The sequence below is a fragment of the Pleurodeles waltl genome, chromosome 3_1 (genome assembly GCF_031143425.1).
Source record: "Pleurodeles waltl isolate 20211129_DDA chromosome 3_1, aPleWal1.hap1.20221129, whole genome shotgun sequence".
Lineage (NCBI taxonomy): Eukaryota > Metazoa > Chordata > Amphibia > Caudata > Salamandridae > Pleurodeles > Pleurodeles waltl.
Window position 1 is genome coordinate 1971372840 of NC_090440.1, and position 22588 is coordinate 1971395427.

A 22588-nucleotide genomic window follows, 5' to 3' on the forward strand; every position below is an offset into this window, starting at 1 on the left:
CATAGGAGCAGTGCACCAACCAAGTGCCCAACCAAACCAAAGAGTACCAAACATGCAAAATTCTATGAAACTATTATGTGTCCAGGGCGGGAGTTGCAACAGACTTTAATGCTGCAGGTCCAATAATTACTAACTGGATAGAGCATTGAGGGGCTAAGACGTACAATCTTGGAAGGTGAGCTTGTTTTCCAGTGACATTAATTGGAGGGGATTCACCGCCGGCATGCTGCCCACACCAGTAGTGGAGGATGCTGCTGATGGATGCATTGTGGTTTCCTGTGTGTTACTGCACGAGCGGCCCATGGCCAGCAGCTGAACTTTAAAGGCTGTGTGTCAAAGACTGGCTCTGAGAGTGGGCCCCAGCTGAATCAAGCTATGCAGCGGTTGAAAGGAAGGCAATAGTAATGTGGAGCTGGTAAATAGCTGGAGGCGCACCAGTTATGGATTGGAAAGCACGTTGTATCAGGCGATTGATATGGGGAAATTCAATGTCATGCTTGAAGCCCTATGGGGCATTTAGCAGAGCAAAGGCAGGATAATGCCAACTGTGTGGAGTGCTAGTGACCTGGGCTCGCCCACGACCAGTTCCACCTGGGGGGCCACCACGCAGGAACGTGTGCAAGCCTTAGAGAGTAAGATCCAGATGTATAGTTATGATGCAGCTCTCAGTTGAGGTGGCTATTCGCCCCTGCGCTAGGGTGTCGTGTTGGTAGGCAAAGATGCCTTGTTATGCCTAGGGGGAGGTGTGGTTATGCAGTTGTGTGCACAGATGCTGTTGCTAAGGGTTATATGTACTCAGGGCAGGGGCAGCATGTCTGTGCCGATGCAGTCTCATCTGCCTCTGAGCCACACACTGCGTCATGTGCCTGCCTGTTTGGAGAATGGCGTAACACTGTCAGCCGGTGTCCTTTTATAGTTGGGTGGGGGTGGTGCAGTATAAGGCCTGGCCCTGATATGACCCCCGGGCCCGCGGTGATGTAAGATAGCAACACACCAAACTCAGTGTAGTGCCGTTAATACAAGCGTCCGGTGAGCCAGTTGATGCCTGTGAAGTTACAGGATAATGGGGCCGCGGATAGGAGTGCTCTTGGAACGTGTCCACCATCTTGGTCATGTTGGCCACGCCCCTCATGCTCTCTAACACTGCAATAAAGATTTTGCAAGCTTGTTTTTGTTTCTACAGTTTGCTTCCAATAAGTATTTATCTTGGACACTGCGAAGTGTATTTCATCCAGGCACTTACTAGTCTGCAGTTCAAGAGCCCTGGGAGAATGTTTTTCTAAAAAAAGCCATGTAAATGTTACGTGTATTTATTTAGTGTCTACTACTAATTACATAGCGTTTTAGTTCTTTTGCAATCTGGGTACTCTTCACGGTTCTGAGGTACTAGTTGACCAGTTTTCAGATGGCCTTTAGATATTGTGTTTAGCAGTGCGTTGTACTGTTTAGAGAGGAGCCATATTGAATAGTGCACTGTAAGGTGGACTAGACTAGGGTGTTGTTTAGAGGTGGCTTATATGTGAGGGTGGCCGGCTACATCCTGTTACGATGGTCATGGACGTTTGTGCTGAAAGACATTGCATTTTTTAATTTCATTGGTTTGTATGGTCATCCATTGCTTGGTTTTGTATAGTTATGATTTTATGCATCTTAGTTAATTTTGTGGCTTTTATGCAACGCTGTGTACAATGTGGGTGTGGTAAATTAAACTTTTTCTGTATGGTCAGGGTGACCAGGTGTAGAGGATTTCCCCAGACAGTCCCTGTTTTTCATTAACTGTCCTCGCCTCTCAATAATTTATTCAAAACTAACATGTCCCTGTTTTAGGCAGAGGGCCGGGTTAGCGTGCCCATTAGAGTGCAGGCTAACATTTTCTCCAGCCTCTTTTGTCCAAGAATCCAAAGAAACCTAGACTGAGCTACTGATGGGGCAACTTAAGGTCTCTGTAATGTCGTCTTTTGGCTGGCATAGCTTTCTTAACTGGAGCAGAGTACAATTTCTAAAAGGTTGACTTTCTAACATATAAACTACCTCATAGGTTTGTGGGATGCACCCGTGTTCTACTTCAGTAGAGTGAAATTCAGTCATTATAGTTAGTGTGACCAGGCGTTCGGCATTTACGTCATGTTTTTCACCCCATCTGTCTCAACAAGTTGCAGCATATTTAGCACATGGCCTGATTCTCATAGAGTGCGAGTTGTGGAAGGGTTTTCTAAGCAGCCTTGTCAGAAAACAGTTTTCTTTCTGTATTTCTTCATTTCGGATTAAACGTAAATCCATAAAAGAATACACAAAACATAAACAATTTCCCACTAAATACACAATTAAAAGGAGGGCGTTCTACAATCAATCCAATAAATTAATAGTATCTATATTAAAAACAATATAACAAATGTATGCTAAAAATTGAATAAGACATGACTCTATACAACATTCTGCCTGCAATGCCTTTTTTTTAACTCTAATTGCCCCATCCAGAAACTTGGCCACATGAATGCAGATAATTGGGGACTGCAGCATTGTAGATACATCAAGGCTAGCTTTGCCGATTTAAAAACCTTTTCCCTCTCAGAATAGGCAATATATATATTGCCACCATAAAGTGCATAAATGACCACAAAAAACATAAAATGCATCGTGTCCTGTGTGGAAAAATTGTCACAAGAACATGGGGCGCGAACATCCCCATTATAACCTATCGAGGGGGGTCAGCTAAAAACCAGTGCAACAGACTAAATCTAAATCGTATTAAAAATGGTGATGCACTGAGTTCACAAACCAAAGATAAGGCTCCAAGCCAGGTTCAGACTTCATAAGAATATAAGCCCTGACCGTGGTTTTCTGCAGCTCATTAGCTTCCCTTTCATTTTTTTACTTGAGCCAAAAAATGTTGCATTACCCACGGTAGGTCTTTATTTTGGATCTGGTCAGGGACTGCAAAAAGATCAGAACAGCCACATTTTTTGAACGATCATTTAACATAAGATAACCACAGAATATTAAGAGCATTGTCGAGTGCTAGACAATCCTTAACTATGGCCTGATTTGATTCTAACTTCGGATTAGATCAGAGTTTAAGCCAGCTCACTCCAGGGGCAAGGGCCAGTTTAACAGAAATGAAGTCCATGCCAAGCTCCTCATGAGCACCAAAGGTGGACACTGACTGCGGGAGGCAGAGCAACCTTCTTACAAAGGCATTCTCTACCCTTTGTATCTCTCCACAGTCCTTATACCCCAAAGGCTATAACCAGACAATGCTAATGCTCGGTATTTGGCAGGTTAATCTTTCTAAATTGCTGGGACAGGTCTGGCCCCTAACTTAGAGGCAAAGTTAAAGAGCGAAGCCACAGCCCTAGCCACCGCATTTCTGTTCGTCTTCAACAGTGGGACCCAAGATCTACTTCATGAAAAATGACCCCTAGATAGGGAAAGGTAGTAACTCTCAACACTTCCTGCCCTTCACCAAAGATTCTCTTGCTTTGTTTTTCCTAATTCCCAGAGACCATAATATGGGACTTAGGATAGTTTACCTGCATGTCAAGAGGTAACATAACCTTGATGAAAGAGTTAAGGAGACTCTGCAAAGCCCACAGCAGTTCTGGTCAAAAGAACAGTGTCGTTGGCATACACCAGTGCTGGTATCATTCTTGCAGTGACCCGAGCACATCATTAGAGGCAGAGCTTAAAACTGTACACAGATATTAATGCATAATTAAACAATAACAGTGCCAGAATAGAGCCCTGCCTTACCCCATTACCAATCTTTATTGGAGCCAATAAGGACCCCTCAAAATTAAATCTGACCCTTGCCGTAAAGTTTTGATGGAGATTGTGCAAAAATGAACACGATTGAAGCCCAAACCCATAGCAATGAACATAGACCATAACTTTTGTATTTTAACCCGGTCAAACATGGGGAATGGGTCCATAAAGGCCAAGTATAACCTCTCCTTTTTGGAGACTATATTTGCCAATTAAGCAATACAAGTTAAGACATTGTTACACTGTCCCCCTACCTTGCCTAAACCTATATTGAAAACATGAGATAACGTTTTTTGCTCTAACCAACGGGTCATTCTAGCCAGAATAACGCTTCCCAGAACCTTTACAGAGGAGTCAATAAGCAAGATGGGTCTATAACACTTGGGATCGGACCTATCCCCTTTTTTAAACACCAAAACAATAACAGAACTTTGCCAAGAGCTTGGAGCACCCACTCGTCTTGCTGCATTAAAAAGACAAGTGAGAACTTTAACCCATAGACCTGCATAGTGACAAAATAAATCTGCCTGTATCCTGTCTGGGCTGGGGACCTTATTTTTTTTTTTACATAGAGACAACCTCTGTCTCAACCTCCTCCTCTGTAAACCATGTAAGGGAGCCCTCCCCACCTAGACTCATCCCCCTCGGGGTCGAACCCTCCAACAAGTTAACCATAAATCGCTGAAAAATTGTTAACCCATGCAACAGCCAGAATAAAACAATCAATTAACCAATTCGGCTCCTTGGAAAAGAAGGGGAATAATTTCCCAGAAAGGATCATTATTATTCAAGTTCTGAGGGTTTGACAGAACCTCCCAAGCCTGTTCCCTAATTTCCATTTTCCGTGCTTTAACAGCTAATTTATAGGCCTTCCTAGTCCAAGCAATCCCATCCCTATTTCTTGGATCCTTTTTAAGGGCCTCTTTCAAATTCTGAAGTGCCTTAGAGCACTCTGGGTTAAACCTCCTTTCCCCTAACACTTGCAACTGCCTTTTAGTTACACTAAGCTGGCAATCAGTCTGTTTACAGATACTTCCAAAAGCCTCCAGAAGCACCCTATCCTCCTCAGGTTCACCCAGGCAGACTCTAAAATCTAGTTCTTCCAGGCTAAAAAGGACATCAAGAAGGGCATCAGTTGACACACTGCTCCATTTTAGCCTGTGCCCTGATCATATGGTGAAATTTCCTTATTAGAGGGACCCCACTGACCTATCCTGCCGGGGGCCCAAATCAATTTACCAAGCTAAAGGATCGTGATCACCAAAAGCTAACCAACAAACACCAAAACTATGAATAAAACTAAGCAAAACGATAGAAACAAAAATGTAGTCAATAATCGTATTGGAGCCACGGCCCTTAAAGGTAGGGATGAAGGGCCCTTTGTATACCCTCCCCCAACTTGTCTCAAATTAAAATTGGCCAAGATCTCTTATAAATAACAACTTTCATCAGAATGTTCAGAATGGCTTCCCTGCTCAGTACCGTCCTCTTCTGTATATTTATTTGGTTGACAATTCAGGATACAAGGGTGCACATTGAAATCTCCCATAACAATTACAAAATATGGACATTAATGTTGTACCCTAACGGACTGAAGGGCTGTGTGTTAGGTTACAAGATTCTCACTGACGGGTCCTCCTCGAAAGAATTACGAAAATTAAGCAAAGAAATGCTTGGTTGCCTCTCAAAATCTAATCCACTACCATCACGTGAAAAGATTTAAAAAAATACATGCAAGAGGGAACATTTAATATCAAGGGCAACCAGGATAAGCAGGCCACACCTCGCCCTGCCCATCTTGGACGGCGCAGCTGGGACCAAAAAGGTTGTATAACCATTGAGGAAAAAAATTAGCCCTTGTTTCCCAGGTCTCCTGCAAGCCCACAATATCATACTCCTTGATTTCTCTTAGCCACGCTGCATCCTGCTTCTTTTTGCCCAGCCCAGCTATACTCCAACTACAAACTTTTACCATTGATAAATACTTACTCAAATGTACGGCCTGGAGGATGGCCACTTGCACAGAGGGGCCATCAGGATCCAAGCTTTGTTAGTCGTGCCCCTCTTATTCCTCAAAGAGCTTAAACCTATTGATAGTTTCCAAAAGAACACATGTTGCATAGAAGCACTTCACCTCTTAAAGTGGGACGATTACCATTATGCTGTTTTATCACAAAACCTCCATCGAGAGGATAAAAATATCCTAGGGGAAAAATTTTAACCTCTGGCCCTCCCCCTCACAGAACAGGAGCATGAAATCAGATGCCCAGCCACATTCATTTCATTAAAATTCACTTCTACGAAATCACCTTTATACATTTTTCTTCCTGACCCAACCCACCCTACTGTTCTGGCCACAGTGATCTTGACACAATCCTTGACAGGCAGGCCCCTACTCCTCAGGCACCAGTGCCTAACTTTCCGGATAAGGTCCTCTGTCGATTCAACCACCCCTACGATTAAAGACTGCACACTATCAGAACAGCCCCAAAAGGAGTTGAGGCCTGAGTGAGATGCAACTGAGATAGGGCCCCATCTTGGGTGATAAGTCAAACTGGGGCGTGGATCCTTCACCCACCATGATTATTAGAGACCTTCGGCACCAAAGCTGCTACCGGTACGAGTGAATCCTGAGGGGAACGCTGTCCCACAGGCGCCATGACACTTTGGCCATCCTTCTCGAGACTGCTTCCCACTTCAGTCCCATCGCCATTTGCTAGCGAGGGGGCTGCCAGAGCTTCCACACCTACCCAGTGGCCTTCCTAAGGTAGAATCATCCGGAAACAACTTCTGGGCAGGGACTTAGGAATCCCCATTCACTGGCCCTGATGGCGAATAGTACTGTAAATCGATCCCTTGCATCTAAAAGCCCCATGTACCTTGCATCTAAAAGCCCCATGTACCTGACACAAAGAATCTAGAAGAGTCAGCTTTGCCCCAGGCGCTCGCTGCTGGAAGCTAAACAGGCTTCCATAGTTGACTGTAGCCGCTTAACTACAGACTCTCAATTGACCTCCCTGGGAGTAGCTGCAATCACACCTTTACCCCCTACTGTAGCGAGCTGCACCCTTTGTCCTACACAGCGTGGACCTTGCTTTTTAGGGTAATTTGCGCGAGCACTCTGCCCCTCTAATAATCTCTCTGTGGACTTTTAACCGCGCCCATGCCATGCCCACCCTTTTTGTTGGTTCTTGGGTTTGGTTTTAAAATTTGCTTGATTTCATTAGTGAAAGGTATGCATACATCATGCCTTTTCCGGTGTTTACCCCTCCTTGAGCGCACTGGCCAACTACTGAAAACGTACGAGGCTCCATGTTTTCTCCACTGCTTCTGGGCTACTTTTTTTCTTTTTATTTGCTATGTAGAGTGATCTCGCTGGGCTGGGAGCGCTTTTCATGACTACCAGTCTAATTCTATTGTTTATCCTAGCGCTCCTTCGCAAATTTAAGGTTTTCCACAGTGCGATTGCACTCGTTTTTTTTTTCTTTTCCTTATGGCGTGGGACTTTAAATCGTCTCCCTTATGTGAAGTTGTATTTCTTCTCATTTTCAGTTTATGTGGTAAGAAATGTCTGGTTAGGAGTTTACAATGCTAATAGCGCTAACTCGATAAAATGCGAGACCCATTGCATTGCAAATGCGTGTTTCTTTTGTCCGGCTCTTGTCTCCTGTTGGGGGCACTACTCCAACCAAAAGCAAGTCTTCCTCCCTCTACCCTCTTCTCGACAGCTGCAATTGTAGAACCTTCAGAAATTTCCCTCTCATTGGGAGTCTCTACCCGACCCACGGACAGCCTTCTTTCAGTTAAGTCAATTTAATTTGCCTGTAACCCGCTCCAAAATGGTGTTGATGCTGGTACGCTTACAGAGACCAACTAAGCTACCTGCCACTTTGCACTTCCCCATTTCAGAGTAATAGAACGGACACTCAGCAGATAATTAAATTAAAAGGAGAGTCAGAGGGGGAGCCCAGCTCAGCCTTGACTGGCTGCAGACGGGCTTGCTCTTGGCCCAGTCTTTGCCCGGATGCGTCCCGCGCAGCAGAGGTCAGCTGCGCCTCCTGGTGCGAGAAACTGCAGGGCACGACCCTCCTGCCGCTGGGGATGCTGGTGTTTGCAGTTCTCAGGCCCCACCTTTGTTCTGCGCGTCTCGCGCAGTGGGAGTCAGGTGTCCTTTAATGTGCCTCCCAGCAGGAGAAAGTGCGAGGCACGCCCTCCTGTCACTGGGGCTGCTGGTAATTGCAGTGGCCCTCAGCCCGTGTTCTGTGAGTCCTGCGTACAGCAAGAGTCTGGTGTCCTTTAAATGCCCCTCCTGCTGCTGGTGTTTGCAGTTCTCTGCCCCCTGCCCTTGTTCTGCTCATCCCATTTATTAACAGAGGTAATGCTGAATTTTATTTTCCCCAAGTACCTCATTGTTTGTCTTTCTATGTTGGTCATTGCTATCAATTAAGTTCTTATGTGCTCGTTGGCAAAATTGTAGTATTTTATGTTTGAGGTTTGTCCTGAATTTGTTTTTTTGTTTTTTATAACGTGGTCACCCTATATATTATTGATGAGAGTACAAGCAAGAACGTAATTAATTTGGATCTTTGTATTACATGGTGCAAAATTGCACTTAGGGTGACAATAAGGTACTTGGGATAGGCTCAAATTGTTTACATAGGTAAGTCATGACACCAAGTAAGCTAAATGTTTCTGTTGGTCTGCTACCTGAGTGGGTAAATGCACCATCATGGTATGTGGTTCTCCAGTTCGAATACTTTCAGAACTGACTACATTCAATTTTCCGAGATCAACAAAACTAGTACCTTTGAGTTCAGTAATAAGGATGCAGACCATTAGGTGGTTAGGGAAAGCTTTGTTTTGTTGCGTGGTTTGTAGGTGTGTAACCCAGAGGAATTTTGCAATCCCTGTATAAATGTGTCTCTGTTTTCTTTATAAAATAAGGGATTCTGGAGTCCCTGTGTAAAAATCTGTAAAACCCTGTCTTTAATGTCGTTATTATAGACGACCTATGACACACACAGTCTGTTATAAAGTTCTGATGTCGAAATGCCTGCTGCCAGACCCAGCAGCAGAGGCGTAAGACCAGTTCAGGTCAGGGAGCTTAATTAAGACAACCGTTTAAAGAACAAAATGTTGCTTTTCCTTCTTCTGCTCTGTTTTTCTAGCTTTACGGTGACAAGAAGGAAGGAGATATTCATGGTAACATGTTTATTTTTTACACTTCTTCGGTAATTTTTGAAAAAATAGAATTTTTCTGCATGTATCTACATATTCTAAGCTCCTGCACCTTTTTTGTTTTAAAAAACTAACTTGTATTAAACGGATTCTATGATCCTTTTGCAAGAAGTACCTAAAAGGTTTTTGGTTGTTCAGTTTTGCATTCGAGATTCTATTTCTATTCTTTGTGTTTGCAAACATGCTGTCTCTTTCATGTGAAAGAACTTTGCACCAAAGATTTAAGTTGATTGTGGGAAAGTTGATGATATGACCATGTATTATAAGGGGGAAAAGTGCCCCCTAAGGATATTGCAAGTCACCTCTGAGTTCTATACTTTGTAAAATAACTTTGCCTTCAGTCTTAATCCTATGTATGGTCCTGCAACTCCTTACTGACTTGCAATATCCTTCTAATGTATGGTAAAGGGTCCTTTATTCCATATATAAAAGGTAAGTATGTGTACATAATGTTTTGAGTTATGAATGAGCGCAAAAAGAAACCGCAGCCTCTGGCTTCCAAATGTTGCGCATATCATGTTTTGACATGTGCAGTGGATTTGATGATTTTAAACTCGGGACTAACCGGCAATAAGTGGAGTGGCCCGGGCTTCTTAAGCAGACGCTGTATAACTGTGTTGTAAATAAGATTCTGTTGATGGTCGCCTGCGGCTTGGCAGGCACTGTACCTCCTGAACGCTGCCAATAAAAGCTGAATTGTTTTATAAGGGAATACATCAACGGCAAGAACTGGCTCAACAACGCTTTGCCCTTGATTGCCCTCTTGCCTTAAGTTACTCTTCACATTTTTTTAACTTAATTTATATTTATTTTTATTTTTAGAAAACCGACTGGGAGGTTGCCGTGAAAAGCATTAACAAAAAGAATTTATCAAAGTCCCAAATCTTGCTCGGCAAAGAGATTAAAATCTTGAAGGTAAGTTGCCCTTTATTTTTGCACTCCATGTTGCCTTGCTCATTCCACGTGCCAGTTCAGGGTTAAGTCAGTCTCTTCACCAGGTTTTTGTGTCACTGTGGATTGAAAACGAGAAACATAGAATTCTGCATTAAATAAGTACTGCCAAACCCATAGCATCTGCCGTTTCCTGCTTCTTTATATCCATGCTCCATAAATGGTCCACAAGTGTACCCATGCCCTTAGTAGTCAAGCTATTTTCTGACTGTCTCAGAGTGGGAATGGAGGTTTCTTGTTATGACAGCTTTTTGCTGATAAAGAACAGTAAATCAGGGACATCTTTACTTATTTGTTGAACAAAGTCACAGATGTGACAGACCAGCTTGGTCCAACCAACCTTTAGCAGTATGCAATGTGTCCCAAGTTATTGTGGTTTCTGTGTAAGGCATTCCATTGTCGGCTGCTGGTATATGACAGTTTACTAACACTTGGTCTTTTAGTGAGACTACAAATCTGGGTCAAGTGACCATAGTGCGTTTTTAGATGGAAAAAATTAAAATGGGAAAATAAGATAATTGTACAGTATGGCTGTAGCATAGTTAGACCAAACAGTGATGCGCTTTTGGGAAGGACTGCTTTTAATTGTTTTAAAGAGATATGTTGGTACAAGTTGCTTGCTTTTATCTTCGTACCCCTACTGTCCATTCTCCACGCAGCAAACCAGTGTAAACCATGAGGAAGTAAATTTTAAAATTGACAGCCTAAGACCTTGTGTTGCACCACCTGCACCCTCTTCCCACTCCCAGCACATTAACTGCTTTCCCCAAATGTCTCTTTCTAACCTGCCCATCCCAAGATCAGAGACATAAATACACGCACAACGAAATCTGTGATGCAGAAGGGTGTTCTATAATGGCCAGTGCATTACAGCAAGTAATTACCTACTTGTATGTTCCAGTTCCCATTTCTCCAAATTCTTAGGGCTGTTCCAAAAGATATAATAATTCAGTTCAAAAACACCTACTCCTGTACTACAGAGACCTCACCAACAAAGTTTCACTGCATGACTTGATTAAACTAAGGGCCTGATTCTAATGTTGGCGGGCGGCGGGAGCCGCCTGCCAAGCTACCGCCGCTGAATGACCGCACCGCGGTCAAAAGACCGCGGCGGCCATTTAGACATTTCCTCTGGGCCGGCGGGCGCTCTCCAAAAGAGCGCCCGCCGGCCCAGAGGAAATGCCCCTGCAACGAGGACGCCGGCTCAGAATTGAGCCGGCGGAGTTGCAGGGGTGCGACGGGTGCAGTTTGCACCCGTCGCGTATTTCAGTGTCTGCTTAGCAGACACTGAAATACTTTGCGGGGCCCTCTTACAGGGGCCCCGTGGCACCCCCTACCGCCATTCTGTTCCTGGCGGGCGAACCGCCAGGAACAGGATGGCGGTAGGGGGTGTCAGAATCCCCCATGGCGGCGCAGCAAGCTGCGCCGCCATGGGGGATTCAAAGGGCAGCGGTAAACCGGCGGGAGACCGCCGGTTTGCCTCTTCTGACTGCGGCCGAAGCGCCGCGGTCAGAATGCCCTGCGGGGCACCGCCGGCCTGTCGGCGGTGCTCCCGACCGCCGGGGTCAGAATGACCCCCTAAATGTCCAATTAAGAGCTGAATTTTAAAGCATTGTATTTGTAAAACCGTGAAACTCTCACATGTTGATCTTTGCAATGCCATCCAGAGTAGCATTTAGTTTGCAAGGCTGGGATGCTGAGTTTGCCCTGACTGCATGTGCTTGAGATTTTCTTTTAAAGGTGGAGAACGCCTAGCCCAAGTATGTTTAGTCTGACAGAGAACACTCCTAAAGTAGTCAAGGGATGTCATGAACCATACTAATATAGAATAGGAACCTATTAGAGTCGATCTTATGACCTGAATGGTTTCATGCCATCCAAGCAGATCAGATTTGAAGAGATCCTATGATGTCAAATTGGTGGAAAGGTTTTTGGCATCCAAAGATTTTTTGAAAAAGTTAGAATGGCACATTTCCTGGAGGATATGGATGTCCAGCTAAACCTTGGTCTCTGGGTGTGATGGGTATAGGTGTGTTGTATGAGCCTAAAGAGACCACACTTAAATTCCCAGCTGGGTGTGTTATTCAGTCTTGCTTGTTCAAGGACTGAGACCTTGGAGGCAGTTGGGTAAGCTCAGCGGCTAAATGAAAAGATGAAGCAATAGCCATGTGGGTCACATGGTGCCATCACAGATATTCAGCACTCCTACCTCTCCAGTAGCGTGTGCACTCCTGTGGAGTGAGAGAAGGGAAAAGAATAAACAAAGTGTTTCATCCCTTGATCGTTTGTGTCCCTTAAAGAACATGGCCCTTGCTGATTTAGGATGTAATAATTTTACATTTTGTTTTGTGATGAATTGGCTCATGCCCACGGACCGCACATCCTGAACAAAAGAATCCCCTCCTAGTGGGTGAGTTTTGTTTCGTGGATTCTGTTGTAGCCTCTGCAATGTTTCATCTTTAACATTGTAAATCTCACTAATGTATTTTAGGCCTGCAGTTATTTAATTCCTCCACACATTGGTGTAGTTGTGGGTAGTGAGACCCTGCTTGCTTGGTGAAGTCAAACATTACATTGGTTTTTGCTGTGTAGAAGAACGTGTTTCTTTTGAACCAGGGGCACAAACTTGAAGTATGTCCCCAGGTGACACCTCACTGGTAACTGGTACTGTCAGATTAGATGTGAAGGACCCCCACTCTATTCCAGGTTTAACTTGGCTGCGGGAATTGAGATTCTGTCTACTGCAGATGAGCCAGGCGAAGCTGCATCATACACATTCTGAAATGGGCAATCATAAGTACTTGAAATCAAGAGACCATAAGACTGAGCTCTCTGGAAGCACCATTTTAAGGTTCAAGGTGAAGGGCAACTGCTGAGGCCGGGTCTGCGGTGACTAGCTGCTAGGCCTAGGTAACATGGTAATTATGTTAACTGCTTGGAGACTATATGGCGTCTTGGAGGGAGCAGCTTTGAACAAGAAGTTGTCAAAGTAGTGGTAGGTGACATGCACACCCAGATCCAGAGTATTCCTCACCTCCTTAAAAAGATGACTTTATATTGTCAGTTTACTCTGCGACAAGCCCAGATTTTCATCTGTGAAGCTGCCAAAGAGGGATGCTGAAATGTGCATCCTATAGGTCTAGGACAGAGTCTATCCCTAACGTAAGAGCTAGCAGTATATAGATAACTCACCGTCCTAGAAAGCTATGAATCGAAGAGTAAGCCGAAGGAGTTGAGATGCTGAAAAAGCACGGATTGAACCTTGGTTGGTCTCCTCTGGAGACACCGAGTCTGCTGCCCCCAGTTATAGGAGATGTAGAACCTGCAGCAGGAGTTCAAGGTACTGTCTGAAAAGCTATGCAGTATGGAAAGAAAGAATAGTAGATTGTGCCCACCTATGGGCTGAACCCATGGATTCTGTGGGATGTCTTTCTGCTTCCTTTCTGACAATTAGCAGGCTCCTCTGTTGCCAAGGGCGAAATCTGGCGCAGCAAAGAGTCTGTCCATCTACGACACACATTGTTCTCTGCCACATCCACTAATTCCTTACCTGTCCAGATACTGTGCCTTGAATGTGTACATTCAATCCCTCTGCTGTCTACATTCATGCCTCGTGCAACTTATATGTATGTCCTCTCTTGTGTGTGTGTGTGTGTGTGTGTGTGTGTGTGTGTGTGTGTGTGTGTATATATATATATATATATATATATATATATATATATATATATATATATATATATTAATGCCCCGTGCTGTACACATTCCTCCCTATTCATTCATCCCCGTGCCGTATGCTTTCTCGGTATAATACGTTCTTGTACCCAGTGACTCCTACATTTAATATTCCGTGCCTATATACATAATTATGTCGTGTATACATTCATGCCTTGTGCAGCAAAGACCATAGATGCCCTGGCCGCATAACTGTAATGTTCTGCAAGTGAAGCCTATAGCTTTGTTGAGTACTTCTACTGTGCTTTAAAGAATGTTTTGTAGTATTATTTCCGAACAAGTCAACTGTGCCCCTGTATCGTCAAGTTAGTAACGCTGCATCTCTCTTTTTAAGGTAAATGTAATGTTTTCTTGTAGTATAGGGTGAGCTGCATATCTTTTTATGTTTTTGTCTGCATTTATAGTGTTTGACGGTGCTATTATTTTTCTAGGAACTGCAGCATGAAAATATCGTGGCTTTGTATGATGTCCAGGTTAGTGAATCTTGGCTTTTATCTGGCTTTGGGGGTTCATTACGAGCAGCAATCCGAGACAATACAATATGTTTATTCTCGTCATTACCACCTTGGTAAGATTGTCTGAGGGGATGTGGTTCGGGAGGGGTGGGTGGGTGTCAGAGAACAGGATGTTGGTGAGCCAAGGTAGCTTTGTAACTTAAAACGAACTGCTGAGGTTTTGCTTCTGCACACAGTACTGTCCCGGCTCTAAGAATCGAGTTTCAGTACATTTCCTGCTAAAACTGATTAGCCTCAGTGGTGGGATGAACTGAAGAAGGGCATGACGAGTCACAAAAAAAGATAGTTGAATATCTTTACTCTAAACGTCAGTTTCATGACTTCATAGGTTTGCATTAAAGGATACTGTTTTCAGAGGTGAGCAGCAAATCTGTGTGCTGAATGTGATTCTTAGTGTGGGGCTCTTATTCCTGCAAGTAGAGTACCAGTATCATTGCTGCTAGAGATAAACAATAATAATGGCACTTTAAATAGGGCAGATCACTAAATGACTTGTCACTAGTTGTTCAGATGGCAAGAGTATCTATTTAACGGCATACAAAACATTTGCAATTTATTGGCATCACATAGTTCCATGGTACACGTGTGGAAAATCTAAGAATTATATAAAATGCTCAGGCATTACCAGCCCTGTCTAGCCCTCACAAGAGAAGATCACTTGAGTGTATTGCCATTCGAAAAGCGGGAAGCCTGCAAACTACTGGTACTGGCCCAACAATCTTCAACTTCATAAGATTATGCTCGGCTAGCGGAAACATCTCGAACCCCCTTGTTTTAAGCCATCAGGGAATCTCTTAGAAGTGATTCCCTGCACTGATAAAATGCAAGGTTATTTGGTGATGTTACAAGTGGATTGGTAGGTTTTGCCGCTGATGATTTCTACTGTTTAACATTTTTTCAGGGCACATTTTCACACAGACTAATACTTTAACAATTGCTCAATTCCCATCCACCTTAACTGAGTCCACCGGCAAAGAAGTTTACCTTTGTCGTTGTTCGTCATCCCTGCTACTGGAGGCCATGCAGATGCCTCCTTGAATAGCGAGGTGTCCCTGAATGCGATGCCTTTCTGGGATGCCTTTGCCTTAGCATCAGAAGGCCAGGTCTGAGGTGATTTTATTGGAGGGTATCTCCACGAAAGAGAAGATGGTACCTGCAATTCTCTGCCCAGTTTGTGTCAGTAGCTCTTCCACATGACTCCAAAAACATGGAAATTTTGCATCCAGTTAGTGCGTCAGAATGTTTTTCTTTTGTGATCACGTAAGAGGCAGGAAAAACTCTTAATGTTAGTGCTAGTGTGGGAGGTTTCCTCCTGGTGCCAGCATTCAAGGGGTTTCTTTTTATTCCATTCTAACATACTAAACAGGCCTCTGGCAACGCTACGCTTCAAAAGAAAGTTATGACAGAACTGTGCAGCATAATTGTTCTGCTTCAGTAGCCTTGAGCAAATTCATGACCAAAGGCATTCATCTGAAAGGCCAGAGCTGGAGAAGAATGTCTGGTTGAAGTAGTGTCAGGAGTCCGCTGGAAGGAAAATGGCCGGTTGGAGCTGAAGATGTCTGTCTCATTCAGACTCAGCCTGCTCAGCAATGTTAGAAAACACGGAGTCTGAGCAGGTTCACTGAGGAGACGGTTTGATCACTTAATTATTTCTTAAAGACCACAAAGATTCTAGTACAAGTGTTGTTCTATTTCAGGAGATCAAGAGACGCTTGCTACCTTGAACAACAAACTCCTTTCAGACAAGTCCGCTAGTAGCTCTTCGTATGGGTCATTTGTTTACATTTGTATATATATGTATGTATTGGTATTTGTAGAGCGTGAGCCCAGCTCGAGAGCATCACAGTGCTGAACAGTGGCATGAGCCCCATAAACATACAGTCATTGAGGGAAGGTCATGGATAGACTGTCTGGTAACCATAGTGCTCCTTAAAGAGATGTGTTCTCACCTTTTTTTCTGAATTGTAGGAGAGTTGATGCTGATCGGATGTTGATAGCAAAGCTGTTCCTGATTCTTGAAGAGTGAATGGAGAAGACTTGCTTTCTGTTTTTATTTCCTCCTTGCAGTTTCCTTAGTCTTGCGATATTCAGGCTCCTATTTTGCCGTTTCCCCCCAGGCATGTCACCATATTACAGATTGGCATCAAAGCATGAACTAAGCCTTGAAATTTGAAGGTAGAAAGGCTGCCTTCCCAGCCCTCCAATATGTTGCTGGCATGGATGATGTCCACATGGCGGCTGGTGATGGTGGTGGTGTCCATACCCATATTGTTTAGACTTGCTCTTAACACCATTGATACTAACCTCTGTTGTTCATTTATCTTGTGGAGATCGGCTTGGGTGGATGTGTGTGTGTGTGTGTGGCTGTTTTCCTGACAAGCGCTCTCAGAATAAGTTGCACCAACCTGTACATAGATAGCGTTTCAGAGGCCTGTGGGGTTCCTCACTGATTCACACAGTTGCCCTACCTGTTTGCCACTGTAGCTTTGCTAATAACCTCACATGACCTTCAGTTTTGCACTTGTGCTAATGACACTCAGTTCGTCTTCCTTTTGGGGGAACCTGTATCACTATTGCTTGCCTCCAACGATGCTTGTCAAAAGGAAGCATTATTGAAAGCCAGCAGTGAGAGGATGGGGGGAAATTGGTTGATGCTTATTTCTGACAAGGTATTGGTAGCTGGAGTGCGTGGGGGTTGTCTGGAACCCCTCTGATCCATTTGTAACACTGGTGACAGCAGTGAAAGATCTGAGAGTGAAGACTGATGCTGAACACTAACTTAAAGATCAGGATTCCGCTGTCTTCCAGGTAGGAAAACTGTTATAACTACCTTAAAATAGCGCTAAGCTGCAATCTGGAAAGCTGGAGCATTGTGCTAACTGTTGTAACAAGGTCTAGATTAAATTTCTGCAGTGCTGTATATTTTTGCCTTTGCTAACTTGCTGCTGAAGCCCATGCATTTTGCCTAGAATAATGCACTAGAATGGTGCTGAATGTTCAGAGATGTAGCCTTGCACCTCCTTCCCCACCCCCCCAACTCGTAAAAAAGGCATTCATTGGCTCGCCGATTCGGACGAGCATTTATGTTCACGATTCGTATTTCTCCTGAAAAGCTCAGGTTTCTTACAGAAATGTCCTAGCATACCTTGTCAAAACTGCTGTGCACTTTTAGCGATTTTTATTTTGATACTTCCTCACTTTTAAAAAAGGGAATCACAGTGGTAGACCTTACTTATGTCATATTAGTTCCTGGGTTGTGGAATTCCGATGCTCCTTTTATGAGCAACGTTTCTTTTCTGGTTGCATTTCGGAAAGAGCATTGACCTTGGTTGTTTTAGGAAAGAAATCCTCAATGTCTGAGGTGTCTGTCCTGTGATACTGATTGGAGACCCTCTGGGTGAATGTGCACTTTATAAATACATTTTAACATAACTGTGTGGCGTCTTCCCAGGAATGAGAGGATACTTGGCTGGATTTAGCAGCTGTGATGGCACCTGCTCGCAGGAATGACTTCGCATATGGAAAACTGCCTTTCTGGGTTAGGCTCTCGAGGCCCAGCGTCACGCTTGTGACTCACAGGCGGAGGAGGAACACGTTAAGGCACGTAAACAACCAGAACAAAAATAACCGACGCTGCGTTTAGAACACTCCAGCCTTCCCAGGCGTGAGAGGGAACTGGCGTTTTTAGATCGTCCTGGCAGGCAATGACGAGAGAAAGTAGTGATCTAGGATGTTCCTTGGCTTGAGGGGCTGTGGTACGTGTGCGCTGCCGGTCGCTGTGGAAAGAGAAGCAACTGTGAAGGCTCTGCGCCCCCGGCATGGAAATATCGCAGCAGGGATGCCAAGAGCCCTGGTACAAGCGAGGAAAATGACCCACTTGGCTGCTGTTGGGGTGATAACTACACCAGTTATCAGGATTCAGTGGGCCCCTCGTCGCTTTGGGCCCCGGTGCACTGCACGTGCTGCACCAGTGGTAGCTACGCCCCTGCATGGAAACCTGCCAGCTCGAGCTGGCTCATGGCCATCTAAAGAGACGACAGTTTTGTAACGCAAATTGGCACGTGTAGCGCTCACTGAAGCTGTTCAGGATGGCTGATGACATTACAGACGGACTTGATGCTTTGCATGTACATTTCCCTCGTTTTATAGTGCGCTAGTTCCAAACCAACATGTTGTTAATTAACCACCCTCCCCCCACCCGGCTCTGTCAGGCTACCTGCAGCCTTTGGACGCCGTTTGCGGCTTCATTAACGCTTTCCATGGAACCTTTTACCCCCTTTCACCGTCTCCTCATCATTTTTCCCATCTCACGCGCCCCCCTCTTTATCAGCACCGCGCCAAATACAACTAAAGGTTAATGAATGACTCCACCGCCGCGGTCTGTCTGTCGCAAAATTACCAACAGTTTTGAAATCTCCCGAAAGGTGCAGTACAAATATTTATCATCGGATGTTGTATGATGGAGGCTAGCTGGATCCCAGGAGACGCTGCAGGTTTAGGGACAGCAACTCTTGTGTGGCTGAAACAAACAGAAGTAGTAACTAATGTATTATTACAGAATACAAGATATCGTAGATAATCGCCCCCTTTCCAGTCAGATAGCACACAGTGCAAACCCAGAACTGTCCAGTCTGGAAATACCAGGCTACTTGTAATCACCCCGCAACCAATGCACGGGGTGGGGAGTCGACACCAGGACCAGGTTGGGATGCCACATAGTGGTATCTTCTTTCCTGCAACTAGGAACACTGCTCCAGGCCACTAGTAGTCATGCCCGTAGAACTGAAGCATTTGGGGTAAATACTTAGTTGTTCTTTTTAGGTTGAGCCCACCATACAGTGCAACGCTTAAAAGACCTAAGCAAGTCCTCACTGTGGTAAACAGTCCTATTGCTCTCTTAAAGAGATATTTCACCCCCGCTGCCTGGTTGGACGGATTAGTTGATAACCGCATGAAATCCTCTCAGGGTAGCCTGCTACTTGTTCTGCTGGGTGTGTTGGTAAGGAGGAAGCTGGGATCAACCCTTTGCTCTTTTAAGTTTACGGATCACCTGCCTTAATAACAAAACACACTATGCACTTCCCTCCTCTTTCCCTTGAAACTTGACAATTTTTTGCTCAAATCTTTCTTAATTTTAAGATTATGAATGGTGTGCTGGAGGCTGGGTTGTTAATACAACATATTTACTGATAGGTTGTGGTTGAGTGATATTAGCCTAGGTTCGTTTGCATGTCTTGTGGCAGCTTGATCCTTTAGTTCTTGGTAGCAGTTTTTCATTGATTTGATGGTGGTTGGGTGTTTGAGGTCTGGCCTGCTTCTTTGGTATTGGTTCTCAGTGCTCAAACCAGCCCCTCTCCTTTCCTCTTCTCGCTCAATCTCCCTTTTCATCAGTCCATCTACTCTCTGTTGCGTCTCTTCTACTTCTGATCTCTTTCTTCTTCTCTCTTTCTGGTCTCCCTTTACCTGGTGCAGTTGACCTTGGGGAAGTGATAGGCACCTGAAGTGGCCCTGGGCTTTCAGAACTAGCCTGTAGTGGTACCAGTCCACTAGGGAAATGCCGATGGAATAAAAGGCCAGTCCGACCCTGTCTGTAATGTCGAAATTCCAGATTGGATTCTTCTAGCTGTCTCACTTTGCATTTTCTTTGCAACCAGCAGACAATCTAAGTTTGTGTCACTTGGTGGTAAATTGTCCCTGATAAAGGGAAAATAGTGTTAGTTTTAACCTTTGCTGGGCAAAAAGTGCTCCCCATTTCACCATCTGGGCATCACTTGCTTCACTTGTCTATGGGGTGACTTCCTGGTTAATCAATGTTGATTTACATTTGGTGTAGCCTTTTTACCATACTCCGCCACAGTAATAGTTCATATAATGCATTATAACAGGACCGCATTAGTAATCACCGAGTATAGTGGGCTCATGATTGGTCTTTGTTCGGAGAGCACGCTTGGTGAAACCAAATTTGACATCATCTTCCGTGGTAAAATACTCCACCTTCCCTCTGCTTGTTATGGATACTGCCCAAATCTTTAGTGCAGGAGGCATAAATGTGTACATTTTCTTTCGTGGGCATCACTGCTTTTACTTCAGACATTGCATACACTGCTTGGAGAACACTAAATTGGCCTAAAGCGCAAAAGATTGTTTCAGTATATTAAGCTTAAATGCTCAACAACAGAACTACCTTTGCCACAGACTTAGAGGGGATAGCCTTACAGGGATTTAGTTGAAAAACCAGTCTCCGTTCAACTTCAAGATCATTTGTGCTATCTTCTGTGCGACGACCAGTCTGCCTTCAGATCACGCTAACGCGCTGAGACTGGTACCTTACACATCTAGTAGACAATGCCCTTGCCCTGCTGACCACAGATAACATTGACCCTTGTATCCTCATATTGCTGGACCGCTCAACTACCTTTGACACAACCATCCCACCCTTATAGGCAACCTGGAGTCTCTATTGGGATTCACTAACAATGTCCTTCACTGGTTCTCTTCTTACCTTTCCAACTGAGACCAATTTGTTCACATGGCCATCTCCATGTCCCAAAAGATCCATGTTACCTGTGAAGTCCTCCATTGTTCCATACTGCTCCTGTCATCCTGAGCATCTATATGTAGTCCCTTGCTGCTCTACTCGCAGGAAGTAGCAACTAGATTCACCAGTATAGCGTTGATTAACAACTCTACTTGAAATTCTCCTCTGCTTCAAATTTCTAGTTCCTCAAACACTGATTGCATGTTATCCAGATGTGCATGTCCAGCTCTTACCTGAAACTCACCGAACCAAGACAAAATTCCTGTTTTTTGCCAAGAACCGCCTAAACGTGGGTCAGTGACAATGATCCTTAAAAGCTTCGAACCCCAACTTTAACTGAATGCCAAAATCACTTGGACTCAGCTGGACACGTCACCTTCAAGGAATACATTGCCAAATAAAACACAAAGATAGCCTAGTTCCAGATTTCTCTTCTAAAGAATGTAAGAGGCTCAGTTTTCTTCTAGAGAGTGGCTTCAGAACTGCTGCCAATGCCCCTGTGCTCTCCAATCTGGATGGTGGTAACTCACTGCACCATGGCCTCCCAGACTCCACACTGTCACTTCTTAAACATATACTGAGACCGGAAAAATACAGGTGACACCGGCCTTCAGAAACGTGTTTAAATACACTTTTCTATGCAGTTGGATTGGAAGGAGATTGCTGCATGACAATTATGAAGGTAACTCCGTTAACTCCTCTGAAGGTGTGATTTGTGGACGAAGGTCCATCTTCCTGATGCTTAAGACCACCCTAGGAAAGCCTGATAAAATATGCCTGCTATCCTTTTTTGTGAGTTTAATGTTTGGGATGCCACATTTTTGTCGCTGGGGAGCCAGCCAGTTTACTTGACTTTCCTCACATCCTAGGAGCCCCGTTGGTCAAATCTACAGATAGGGAGTTCTGTGCGAGATACCTAACTGTTGAACTGAAATACACGTTTTAGCCATTTCTCCCAGAGTTGCCCAAGAGAAAGTCTGCAAATTATCCCTCCCTCCTAGTTGACTCTTGTGCTTTTCAGAGCTGGACCCGTTGTCGTTCTCCCTTTGAACCTATAAATAATTGGAATAGCTCCATTTCAACAGGCCTATGTGGATCTGGTGCATGCTTCTTGGACATGGAGACTGGGCTGTCCGTACCCTCCCCGTCCTCATTCAGTACCTAGGATACTGACTTTGTGCCTGCTGAAGTTCTTGTCTGCAGACAGGCATCACCCCGGCCTGAGGAGAGCTTCTATGGCCAGCTCCAGGACAGCCTACATGTCCCATCCCAGAGACCGTGACCCTAGTCTGAGTGAGTCTAGTGGTCTAGAACACTTTTATTGACCACGAAGTGATGGTCTGCAGCTTTGAACAATAACTTTGCCTGGCAAGCTTATTACACTGCACCACTGCAAATCTTGTTATTGCTCTCCGTTCAAACCCTCACAGTAGTCCACCAGTCCACAAACTATAGCTTCTGCCTCACTGGACTTAAGTCAGTGCCCATGACCCTGCAACATGATGTCAGATTATTTGGAGGCACCTGGGATGCCTAATTAGTATTGACTGAGACTCTACACAAGGCACCAAAGTACCAGACCCTGACCATGAGGTTTAGTGCCTCCCTCAGGAAAACGATAGATTCCCCTGCAACAGAACCTCCACATCGTGCTTAAGAGTGTTCCCAGCAAAGTAAAATCCCACTTATGAAAGAATTGTCCAAACAGCTGGAGATCGCAGGCCTTAACTGCAAGGCTCCAAAGGATCTAGGACCACAGCTGTTCCAACAAACCTTAACTACGCTGTCCAGATATATTTGCACATAAGCCTACTGACTATCGCCAGTGCTGACTGCAAAGCCCCAGTATTCT

The 22588-nt window shown here is 44.5% G+C and overlaps 1 protein-coding gene across 1 annotated transcript in view; it reads left to right on the forward strand.

The window, feature by feature from the left end:
* Nucleotides 1–22588, forward strand: part of ULK2 (unc-51 like autophagy activating kinase 2) — a 360264-nt gene that overhangs the window by 35585 nt on the left and 302091 nt on the right. Inside the window, exons 2-3 of the mRNA XM_069226356.1 lie at nucleotides 9823–9915; nucleotides 14115–14156. Of these exons, the coding sequence (XP_069082457.1) occupies nucleotides 9823–9915; nucleotides 14115–14156 (135 nt within the window). The remainder of the gene's footprint in view (nucleotides 1–9822; nucleotides 9916–14114; nucleotides 14157–22588) is intronic.